Consider the following 13,104-nt stretch of genomic DNA (forward strand, 5'->3'; position numbering starts at 1 on the left):
TTGCACTAATGATTTGCAGCACTGAAGACAGAACGTGGCGGGCGCACTGAAAAACACCCTCACGTTCTGTCTTCAGTGCCCTCGCCGCCGCCCATTAGTGCAGCGCCGGCCGCATCACCTCATGCTGATCGCGTGCACTTATTGTCAGGAGCGGGGCAATGGCTGTATTACACAGTCGCAGCCCCACTCTAACGGTGGAGATCAGAGAAACCCCTCATCTCCGCCGCTATTCCCCTGAATGCTGCGATCAAAGCTGACCGCAGCATTCAAGCGGAAAATGAATGTACCTCACACATTAACACAATGTTGTCCATCATGACTGTGAGGAACATGATGGGGTTAATTACTATTAATGTGAGGCACATGGAGGTTCCAAATTCATCACACCACGTGCCTCACATCAGAAAATGGGAGAACTTTTTTTTTTTTTCATTGTTGGCAAAGTATCGTTTTGGTATCGAGTATGGCAATACTACACAAAGTATCGGCACCGAAGTCCAAATTCTGGTATTGTGACAACCCTACATCAGTATATGATCAGGGTCGGACCACCACTGATCATATACGGATGACCTAACCTGTGGATAGGTCATCAGTATAGAAAACAGCCCCCAAACTGGACAACTCCTTTAAGTAATAATTTTTTACCCTAATATCTTGCATTTTTGTGTTTATAGGTAAAGGGCATTTTTTACAAGAGATCCTAGGACATGACAATACTTCAGTATCAAGATCAACATCTAAAACCCACGCTCCCTTAAACCTGACAAGAACTGACAGTCGGCCCTTCAGTGACAGGTAAAACTACAAGACACCCTGATTGAATAACATTTCTATTGGTGAGAACAAACCTACTTGAAAAGCGCAAATCTTTATCATTTGTTAAAAAGGATTCTCCTATAATAAGGTGGTAATGGAAGGTTCAGACTGCTGAGATACATGGCCAAGCTGTGTCTGCCAGAGCAGGAGACAATCTTAAGCTGGCCGTACTCCTTGGATTTTAATCTGCCAGCATGCGCCCGATCTGTCGTCCATGGGATTGTTCCTACCATTGATCTCACCAGCAACATGCCAGACTAAACTGGCAGACAAGGGAGAAACGGACTAGGCTTGTGCAAAAGGGCAAATAATCTGCCAATCATGCCATAGACTTGGATTTTAAGCCGACCGCTGACATAAAAATCCAAGCTGACCGATTAGATTTCTGGCAGACAATAGTCTGTCGGTCATCACAAACGATCGTTTAGTGTATTTTCAAGCGATATCTGGTATGTGTATAGCCAGCTTTATTTAGCGGTTTTCTACTAATAGAGGTGGGTACCACCACCAGATAACCCCTTTAAAGGGTTTTTCCAATGAAGGACATTTATGACATATCCACAGGATATGTCATAAATGTCAGATACATGCGGATCCCACCTCTGGTACCCGCACCTATCCCTAGAATGGGGCTCCCAAAACCCTGTTCTAGCTTTTTGTGCTCACGCTGACTCCCAGCCACTCACGGATTACCTGGTTGGGAGTTACTGAAACAGCGTAACTCACTGAGCTACGCATTTTCCGTAAGTCCCATAGAACTGAATAGTAGTTACGGAAACAGCTTAGCTCATCGAGTTAAGCTGTTTCCGTAACTCCCGACCAGGTAATCCGTAAGTGGCCAAGAGGCAGGGTGAGCACAAAAAGCTAGAGCGGGGTTTAGGGCACCCAGTTCTAGAGATGGGTGCGGGTCCCAGAGGTATCTGACATTTATGACATATCCTGTGGACATGCTATAAATGTCCTCCTTGGGGTATACCCCTTTAACAATAATTGCCACATTTATTTGCAGCTTTAAAACATATGAAAATTGAAGGTAGAATTCTCCTTTTATATGGGTATATGTTCCCTACTAATATCTTTGAGAAGTCTGAACTTGGCTGAAACATTGTTCAGCAGGGGATTAGCATACACTTGACACGTCTTAACCAGTCCAATAATTATTTCTTGTAAATAATGACACCCATGTAATTATACGTTGTCACTATTCTCCGTGAACACACATTTCTTCAAAGCGAAATAAATACATGAAATCATATCAGGACCAAATTACCATTCAGCGGCATTGTGCACCATGCCATCCTTGGCTTACGAGCTTGTCACTGCTCCAGCTGCCTCTTATAAATTTGCATTATCTATACTTATCTCATTAAGGAAAAAAAGTGCACGAAGTTTCAGCCGTTACATCTGCTCGTCCAGTATCCATGACTACCGGTATTTTTTTTTTTTTTAAGCGTTTCTGCTTGAGTGCCCTAATGAGAGAAGCGAGCAGCTGGCCCCTCTCCAAATTTGCTGGTACAGGAGAAGTACTGGGCCCTTGGCACGCTTTGAAGGTTGTCTGGACTGCTTCATGTAATAGTGACTGAGTAGATTGGCTTGTGCCAGATTCCAGCTGGAACGTTTCCAAATTTCCGTGAGACTGGTGTAATGAGATAAGCACGGAGTAGAAATGATCCTGCACTGGTGTGACATAATGTGGGCAGCGCGGTTATACCAGGTGCTCTATTATACTGCTGGGTGTATAATTTACTTTCACCTCCTGACACTATTTGTCGGATAGTAAATTTGCCTCATTATACAACTGGCATACTTGCTGTATGGTACAGTCTTGGCCATGTCTACCAACATACGGTTGAGCCAGGTAATGCCTCACATTTTTTACGCCACTTTCCTGAATTGTTTTGTGGCCGGACGCTTCTGCCTTTGAGCCCTTTTGTGAACACAAACAGCAGAATACTATTGCAATTGCATTCGAAAATCGAATCAAGAACCGTGAAAACGAGTGCCGATCAACAAGACCGCTTGTTGATCGACACTCGTTTGCTCCTTTCACTAGGAGCAATGATCGGTTATGTATGGGAACGAGCGATCGTTGCTCTGATCGCTCATCCCCATACATATTCATCATGTCGGCAGCACATCTCTCTGTTTACACAGGGAGATGTGCTGCTGACTCTGATCATATTTAATGCTGCATAAACAAATTTTGCTTGTTCATCGGCTGGTTGTTGCCCTGTTTACACAGAGCAATGATCGGGAATGAGCATTCATATGAACGCTCGTTTGCCCCCTCATTGGCCCATTTTAAAGGACAATGGGATTATGTTTATAGGTACTTGAAAACGAGTCAATTAAGAAAAGGTATTAGGCCCCATGCACACGACCGTAGATTTCGTCCGTAATTACAGACTCGTTCATTTCTATGGCTGACGGACACCTTCCCGTATAATTATGGGATGGTGTACGTGCCCCAGAAAGGCTCTGCAAAAGATGGGACATGTCCTATTTTTTTTGCTTTTTATGGAGCGTTCTCCTTTACTTTTATATGGGAGTGGGGCCTTAGGCCTTTCTGCAGATTTTGCATCTTCTTTTTTTTTTTTTTTTTTTTTAAGCCAGGACCAGATCCGAATCAAATGAAATGTATAAAGCAAGGCATTATAGGTCTGCTCTCCTGGATCCCATTCAGGTTTAGGCTTAAAAAAATGTATGCAAAATCTTCAGCATATCTGCACTGTGTGAACAAGGCCTAATCTCTTCTCCATATCTTGTTTCTTTTATTCCAGCTACCTCCAGAATAAGGATGCCTGTGGGGCTCAAACATCCTCCGTCACTTCTAGTACCGCAGTGCAGAAGGCCAACGATGTATTGCAGGATTTGAATGTTTTAAAACAGGAAATGCAAAGTATGATGAAGGTGAGAATCTGCAGGTGTAGTCTCATCTGTGCTGATCTAGTTTTGTCAAATACCCAGTTTTTATTGTTTGTACTTTTTATTTTATTTTTTTATTTATTTTTAATTATTATTTACAGGCAGTGAATTAGGATTGTGTGTGGAAGTTTTGAACTTCGACATTTAATGGGTTGTCCAGACTTTTCCTCTGCGGCGGAAATTTAGAATAACATTCAGTAACGTTAATGTGGGTGTATGTGACTGCACATAGTGAACAACGCAGGATCACTATGTGCTGAATACATGAATGGGGAGAAGTGTATGAGGCTGATTGGTCACTGATTGGTCAGCGTCATACACTCCTCTTTACAACACCCAGTTGGTCTAAAGTAAAAACACGCCCAGTTGGGCATTAAGAAACTAATTAGCATAAAGCTAAAATCGCTCCTAACGTGGTGAAAATAGATTGTTTTTCTAAATAAAAAACATTGCTGTCACCTACATTATAGCGCCGATCACATCATGTACAAGATAGGGCACTTATAATGTGGTGACAGCCTCTTTAAGTATTGGTCGTCCAGCAGGTTCAACCAAGGTTTTGTGTGTCTTCCGTAATACTCTGCTCTGCCTAAATGAGGGGGATCCCAAAAGATTGACCACCCTCTATGACTCTAGGGTGTTAGGGAGGCATTTTGTGTCTACATCTGTACCCAGTAGCATAGCTCTATGAGGGCGTTTATGGATGACTTATTTTAAGTGATTTGGCTGGTCATAGTAAAGTCTAAACATATATGTTTTGTTTTTTTTTAAATACTTTCGTACGACCTTTTTTCGGTTTACATTGTCAGATTGGACTACTTCAAGGCCTGGCAAAAAATTCTTCACAAAATGTATATTTAGTGCTTAGTTATATGATCTATATTTTTATAAGACTTCTGTAACTCTGTGCTGGAGCCCCAAGCGAGGCTTAAGCAAACAAGCAATAGTCTGTGCCATGACGGGATGCCAGCCAACTATGCCAGCCTGTGGGTCCTGTGGCAGGCTGGACTCGCATATTCATCAGAGGATTAGGACTGGTTCCACTTGTGGGTTGTATAACTTTAGTTCTTTGAACTTTTTATTCGACAGAAGATTTTTCTGCATTACTCCATTTCTCATCACAAGGAATGAAGATAATCATCAAGTGTTAGAATTTTACATTTATCTTTATATAAAACAAAATGAGTATAATGGAAGTATATTGCTGCAACTATTGTAATCTATATGCTATTTTAAAGGCGCTTTTCTAGGTTAGAAAAAAATGGCTGCTTTCTTACAAAGACAGTGCCGCACCTGGCCACAGGTTGTGTGTGGTATTACATCTTGGCACCATTTACATAAATAGAGCAGAGCTGCAATACCAGGCACAACCCCTGGATGGCTCTCTAGACTATAATACAGACTGTAACTCAGAAAAAGTACAAGATAACTAATGCATAGTATTAACAATGTTATTTGACTACCATAAATGTATATTGATTCTATCAGTAAGGTCCATAACCGATTTTTTTTTAATTATTTTATTTTTTTAAATTAAGGATGCAAAGCAGTGGAAATCTCAAGAAGCTGAACTGAAGGTGTGTCCTCCTTGTGGTTTTTATGTTAAACTCTTCCAAGAGGTTACAAGTAGAAGAAGCTTAAAGCTGGCCATAGGCATTAGATGTTTGTTGGCCGAACCCGCCAACCATCTAATGTGAATGCCGGCGGCTCAAGAGGAATAGCTTTTGGACGAATGATTGTTCGGCCGACTGCTATCTAAAGTGCATGGCCAGCCTAAGTCTGGGGGTAGATTATCGCTGGGAGTTTTCAAAAATTACCAAATTTTTTCTTTAGCCCAGGGACAAGCCGACATTTCCTTCCACTTCTCTATCTAAATCTCCCATCTTTTGGAGAAGAGCTTTGATTCCCCCAAAGTCAATGTTTGAGGATGCCGAGCGCATTTTAAGAGAAGTGCAGAACAATAAGAAAGTACTTGAAGACAATTTAGAAGCCATTGCCCGAGCCAAGGATGGGGCAGCCATATACACCCTCATCAGTACTTTGGCTTCAAACAGGTAAAATTCCTATTACAAATTTACTGATTTTGTCTTTCTACAATAGTAGTAATTCTGCTTTGAGGTTAAAGGGGCTTTTACACATGATGATTATCGGGCAGACGAGCGTTAATAGAACGATCAGCAGATGAACGAGCAAACGAGTATTTACTGGTCGTATCGTTTTAAAAAAGTAAAAGATTATCATTGTCGGCAGCACATCTTCCTGTGTAAAGGAGGAGACGCGCTGCTGACATGATGATGTATGGGGACGAGCGATCAGGAGTAACGACCGCTCGTCCCCATACATAGCTCCGTGTGACAGGAGCAAACGAGCGCCAATCAACGCTGTCTCGTTAATCTTCGCTCACTGCACCGGCCGAGTGTCGGCCGGTGTAAAAGGGCCTTTAGTTTCTAATAATAAGCCTCAGATAAAAGGACATGTGGATTGCAAACTGTATTTATCTCAGACCCTGTTATTGGTCCCTTGTTGTCTTATGAACTGCTTCTATACAAGGGTTGGAAAGATACTAATGTTGTATTAAAATCGGAGATACTAAGGGAACTTCAATGGAAGCGAAGTTTCAGAGTCTAGGTTGCTTTCCATGTCGGAATTACACCCAAAACCAATGGGAACCAAGAAACCCTTGAGAAACAACCCCCTACTGATATCTGTCCAAAATGTGCATTTCTAAAGGCTGGACTTTGGCACTCAATTCAGAGATGTCCTCAAGTCCAGAGGTTCTGGCGATTTTAGTGGTTTTGTTTAGATATTCCGTAACAGACCAATTCGTAACTTTAAATCCCTGGACCCTTGTCTTTAACTCAGAAATATATGAAATTGAAACCAGGAGGATTATGTCTCTAATGACAATGACCGCTAAGAAGATCATTCTCAACTCATGGTTAAAACCGGGTAGAGATTCTTCAGCACACACTTTGGCACCATGCACACGACCGTGTTTGGTCCGTGATATACGGACTGTATGTCGGACGCATTTCCTGGACCGAACACCGTTGAAGGAGCCGGGCTCCTAGCATCATAGTTATGTATGATGCTGTGAGTCACTGCCTCCCTGCGGGACTACTATGGGGCCTTAAAGGGGTTGTCCACTACTGAACAACTGATGACCTATCCACTGGTCATCAGTATATCACTGGTGCGGGTCCGACACTGGGACCCTGCACCGTTAAGCCACTCCGGCTGCCCCTGGGCACCGGATGTTATGGCCCATTATACGATGTACGGAGCCGGAAGCAGTTGGCTCCGTACATAGCATAGCAGCCGTGCTACCAAACTGCAGCTCTGCTCCTATTCACTTGAATAGGAGCAGAGATGCAGCTTGGCCGCTATTTATTGGCTGGAGCCAACTGCTTCCAGCGTGTACGTCCGGTGCTCACAGGCAGCCGGCGTGGCTTAATGGTGCGGGGTCCAGGTGTCGGACCCCCACAGATCATGTAGTGGACAACCCCTTTAAGTTTTATACTACATTGGAATGGCTCTAGATCCACCAGAAACAAGAATATCTGGGGAAATACTGGGAAAGGTTGATGAAACGCTTGTTTGATAAACAAGATATATATATATTTTTTTCTGTTGATTTTAAAACAATGGGCCTTTTTATCCGTGTGCTCAATCAGTAGTGGGGAGGGGGTTCTATCTTGTTAAATTTGAGGGAAATTAATATTTTTATTTTCATGACCTTTGTGTTTAATATCTGTAATTTCGAATGACCACAGAATTAAAAAAAATGCTTCTATAGACTGTGAGATGAGGAGGATTTGTCTAAATTGTGATGACACAAGATTATGTATCCAAATATTGGAGGTTCCTTTCATCAGCTAGTATATTACTTGATAAAATTCTACAAACAAATTTGAAACAACTCCTCACTGTAATGGGGCAGCTTATGTCAAATCTGGTACTTTTTCTCGGTGTGTCTCCCTCCCTCTCTCTCTCTCTTGAACTGCACTTTTTAGTTTCTGAAATTGATCTAAATATGTATTGATGAAATGTGCATCTTGGGTTAATTTTTGCATTTTTCTTCATACTTTTGCAGAACGCTGTTATTTCTTCTTTTTTTTTCCCACACAACATTGTTCAGAGTTAATGACTTTATTCAACCACAGCCATACCTAGGACTCCTACTTTCCTATGGTATCCTTGTTGAGACTGGTGAACATCGTATGTTATGCCACGTTTTGTTCAATATTCCATACTATTTGTAAAGTTTTACTTTTAACGCCCAAGGTCCATAGGAATTAGTTATATATATTATTTTTTGCCATTTGCTGTGGATTTCTCAAGCCTGATCATTCTTGTTCTTTTCCCCAGTAACGGAGCAGAGAAAATTAGAATTCAGAAAACTGTAGATTCGTGGATTACTGAAATCACCTCTGAAATTCAGGTTAGTCTTTTGTATACATTGACATATTTTGGAAGCGTTGGTTATCTCTTAGTATAATGGAATACATTATGATGTGGTTACAATCATTCAACGAGACTTGGGTGTTGTTAACCAATCAAAATAAGAAAAGAAAATGAAAATATGCCTACATTATTGTAGGCGAAAAAAAAGTGAAAAATGTAATTTATATAATTCTGCTAGCGTTCTATATTGCACATGTCTAATGTCTACTGATAACAAACGTATTAGCCGTGAAAATCACAAATGTCTACTTAAGTCTATATGGTCTCCTAAGGTTTTCTGGCGGCCATTCGATTGTCAGAGTTTTTTGCTAAAAATGGTAAGAATCTATCAACCTGTATTGGCTCCAAACAGTATTGTTCAGATCCTGCGTCGTCACTCACATAGAGATGAATGCAATGAGGCACATACTAATGTGAATGGGAGACACCCCCCCCCCCCTTCTGTAATCTATGTATGAACTATTAAACTGACATTCAAGTTTTTCTCTCTATGTAAAAACTATTATTTTATTGTCGGCAATGTGTTTTGTTTTTTTAAACTGGTTTTATTGAACAGTAAACAGTCCATGCGCAGTATAGGTACAAGCGTATAAGCATCTACATAGCATAAATGGCGAGTTGCATAAGAGAGCTCAATATACAGAGCTGTTAATCTGCACAATCCATCAAGTCCAAGAAAAATAAAGAACATAAAAGGTTACGAGATGCAAGAAGGTATGTAACAATAGTATTCTCCTATAACCATACGTATGCAGAAAAAATTCACATTATCAGACAATATCCCGCGCTAACATCGTATTTCTATTGTCGGCATTGTTAACAGATGATGTTTTCCCCAGGATGAACTGGCAAAAAAAGACTTAAGAAAAAAGAAATCAGATGGTGAGAGCGTTAAAGAGTCCGCAGTCAGGAGAAACGCAGGAAACACTAAAGACCTAAAAGATAATAGATATCGGGACATCAAAGCTCCAGCGAGCGGTGCGATGAGAAGTACAAAGCCTTCATCTGGGGTCACCGCCAAGCCTCCGTGTAAGAAAAGTGGAGAGAAGCTCGCGGGGCAGAGCAACAGGGTCTTGCCAAAGAAGGATGGAAGGTCAAAGGTGAGATCCAGCGGGACTTGACTACTAAAGGGCTCTTCTTCTACACACCGCTGTGTTCTGCTCACCAATATGATGCGGTTTTTCCACAATGCTTCTCAGATTCAAGTCTTCAACCTTTTTTTTTTTTTTTCATTTTTACCATAAAGGAAAATTTTGAGTATTTGAAAAGCATTTTCTTCTATACATGTGTGCTAAAGTCAATTTTAGTTTGAGCGCCACATTCAGAGATGATGGGTAAACTATATTAGGAAGTAAAAGAAAAAAAAATTGCAATGAATTTCCTTTAATCCAGCATCAATGGGACCTCATAAATGCTGGATTATAAAATATTCTGGATTATTAGATAGTCAGAGTTTATAAAACTCGTAAGGGTGAGAGTTTACGGAAAGAAAACCTAAAATACAGTGTTATACAGATCATGTGACGCTTAGATTGCACATAGCAGGGCCTTATTCAACCAATTGTGACTTCTGAATTGGTTTGACCAGACCTGAATACATATGTACTCACAACTTTTCTGTTTAGTTAGTTAATTATTATTTTTTAACAAGGTGTTTTTTCTTCATTCTATTGTACAAATGTTGACTATTTTGTCAGGTCCATTACATCAAATCAATTTTAAAATCCATTTTTATTGCAGATTGTAATGCAAGAAAACATAAAAAAAACGCCAACTAACGACTGGCAAGGCACTGTGACTATTTCAGTTGGCACCTTTGCTGTAGCGCATTCGGTGCACACAATAATTCAACACAAATCCTCAGACACAATAATAGCAACACATTTTAATAACGATACCTAGTGCAATATAGAGTTAAAATAGGAAATCCATCCTCACTTGACACATTTATTAAGAATTTATAAACTTGGAATTGTATTGTAGCATTGATGTGTATGTTCAACTTTGAACACCATTTTATAATTTCTATATAAACCTAATTTCATACGATCTCACGTAAAATTTTCTATTTTGTACTAAGCCTGAGTTACACCCTGCATTATAGTCCACAGCTACATTGATAATTCAGCCGGTAGTCATTGAAAACAGTCAACAGGCTTGTTGTCAGACACACCCGAACAGCCCTGTGGACCTCCTGTACTTCAGTAGGATTGTTCAAATGACCGTACAGTGGTGTAAAGACGACACCTAGAATGTAAATCACTAAGCTTTGTGTAGATGTCGAGACAACAAGGATTGCTGGGAGATTTCAGTCCTGAAGCCTGCAGATTTGTAAATACAGCTCTGGACAATCGTACAGGCTGTAATTCCGGATCCGTACAAGTAATATATTTACAAAGTTTCTCAATTTATTATGTAAATTAATTCTATATGTGAAGACTAAAATGGGTGTTCAACGGTGGACATACACTTTAAAGGGGTTGGCCACTTTTTATAGAAATATTTACTAAAAGACCCTGAACTGTATTGTTGAACAGATACATATGTAAACCTCATCAAACATTACCCCAGCTGCTCAGCAGAAGCCCCCCGACTGCCCATGTATGGGCTATAGGGATGCACGGTGCATCGAAACTTCGATACTGTTTCGATACTGTGCATCCCTAAACGGTTCGATACCGCTATTTCCTGTATTTCGATACTGAGCTGCGCAGCCGCACAGCTCAGTATAGTAATACATGAATGTAGGAGAGCGGGGCTGCGGCTGTGTAATTCAGCCACAGCCCCGCTCCTGAGTCCTGACATGTGCGCACGGTCAGGATGATGCGATGTGGCCAGCGCTGTACTTATGAGCGGCGGCACTGAACACAGAACATGGCGGGCGCGCTGCAAAACACCCCCATGTTCTGTCCTCAGTGCCTGAACCGCCGCTCATTAGTGCAGCGTCAGCCGCATCTCCTCATGCTGACCGCACACGCACTTCCTGTCAGGAGCGAGGCAATGGCTGTATTACACAGCCGCAGCCCCGCTCTATAACGGCGGAGATCAGAGAAACCTCTCATCTCCGCCGTTATTCCCCTGAATGCTGCGATCACAGCGGACTGCAGCATTCAGGAGAAAATGAGAAGGGGGGATGCCCCTGGATCGCGTCACAGGGAATTCCTGTGACGCGATCGAGGGCCATACCATATATGGGCAGACAGCTCAGGGTCTATTGACGGATCCCAGGGCTGTCTTACCATATTTAATGTTGTTAGGACATACCCAAGTATGTCCTAACAACTGCCTGTGTACTATCCATCCACAGGCTAATGTACTGGCACATATCTGATATATGTCAGTACATTACAGTTTAAAAATAAAGTAAAAACAAAGTATTGTTAAAATTAAAAAAAAATACACATTCACCTTTTTTAGGGTATGTGCACACACACTAATTACGTCCGTAATTGACGGACGTATTTCGGCCGCAAGTCCCGGACCGAACACAGTGCAGGGAGCCGGGCTCCTAGCATCATACTTATGTACGATGCTAGGAGTCCCTGCCTTGCTGCAGGACAACTGTCCCGTAGTATAATCATGTTTTCAGTACGGGACAGTTGTCCTGCAGCGAGGCAGGGACTCCTAGCATCGTACATATGTATGATGCTAGGAGCCCGGCTCCTTGCACTGTGTTCGGTCCGGGACTTGCGGCCGAAATACGTCCGTCAATTACGGACGTAATTAGTGTGTGTGCACATACCCTTACAATAAACATTAAAAGAAGTCTCAATACATAAAATATTCACACATTCAGTAATGGCGCGCACAACCATTTTTTATCATCATTTATGATGTGTACGCTGTAAAAAAAGGAAATAAACACGGCTTTCTATCACTTATTAATGTGAGGCATGAGGTGGGATGAATTTAACCTCCATGTTCCTCACATTAATGGTAATTAACCCCATCATGTACCTCACACATTAACCCAATATGACTGAGAAACATGATGGGATTAATTACTATTAATGTGAGGCGCGTTCAAAATTCATCACACGTCGCGCCTCACATCAGAAAACGGAAGAATTTTTATTTTTTATTACTGTTGGCAAAAGTATCGAAATTGGTATCGAAATCTCAATACTAAATGAAGTATCGGTATCGAAGTCCAAATTCTGGTATCGTGACATCCCTAATGGGCTATGTAAACACTTCAGAGCTGTGTTTGCCGTGTCCATAGGGCCCAAGATGGTGGTCACGGGACTTACCCATGTGATCGCTCCCGGCTGTCCCTGGACACATCCTCTTTTGTGCCTTTGCTGAACGGTAATTTGCATATGAGCGGATACAGGAAATTCTGCTTTCTGTATCTGCGCATGTGCTGAACGCATTTACTTATTATTCATCGCCTGCGCAGAAGTGAGTAAATCACGTGACCCTCGCCATTTTAACCTCATTATATATTTGTCTGTGCGAGTGAATGTTGTTTTTTTTTTTTTTTCAAACTGTTCTATTTTACATGAAAGACATTGAAGGAGTGCGAAAGACCACCAGAAGGAGACTATTTTAGAATGTTTTTCGCTTTTGATAAGACGTGTCTCCACTTAAGGATTCGACCTGACTGGTAAATGCATTAGAATCTGGTAAAGGTTTCCCCAGTGTGACACAGAAGCAATCCATCATCGCTAATCCATCCAACACTTCCATACAAATGACCCCCTCAGTGCTGAAGATGTTGACATAGTCCCAGCTTGTTGAAGAACTGCAGCAGGTAGCCAGTAAATCAACGTCGGCTGTGTTACACAGGCAAATATTTAGGGGGCCCCAGCACCAATGTGTCATATTTGGGATCTTCGTGCATAATTCAAGTGAAGGTAGATTATCCTATCAATTATTTCTATATGATATTATCGC

General features: G+C 41.5%; 1 protein-coding gene across 7 annotated transcripts in view; it reads left to right on the top strand.

Annotated features, from left to right (window-relative positions):
* KIAA0586 (KIAA0586 ortholog) overlaps positions 1-13,104 on the top strand; it is a 117,154-nt gene that overhangs the window by 19,731 nt on the left and 84,319 nt on the right. For all 7 annotated transcript variants that reach the window (XM_075843431.1, XM_075843433.1, XM_075843432.1 and 4 more), the window contains 6 exons: positions 678-798; positions 3,600-3,729; positions 5,283-5,321; positions 5,578-5,798; positions 8,113-8,185; positions 9,048-9,308. In XM_075843431.1, coding sequence (XP_075699546.1) covers positions 678-798; positions 3,600-3,729; positions 5,283-5,321; positions 5,578-5,798; positions 8,113-8,185; positions 9,048-9,308 — 845 coding nt within the window. The remainder of the gene's footprint in view (positions 1-677; positions 799-3,599; positions 3,730-5,282; positions 5,322-5,577; positions 5,799-8,112; positions 8,186-9,047; positions 9,309-13,104) is intronic.

This window comes from Rhinoderma darwinii, chromosome 12 (assembly GCF_050947455.1).
Source record: "Rhinoderma darwinii isolate aRhiDar2 chromosome 12, aRhiDar2.hap1, whole genome shotgun sequence".
Taxonomy (NCBI): domain Eukaryota; kingdom Metazoa; phylum Chordata; class Amphibia; order Anura; family Rhinodermatidae; genus Rhinoderma; species Rhinoderma darwinii.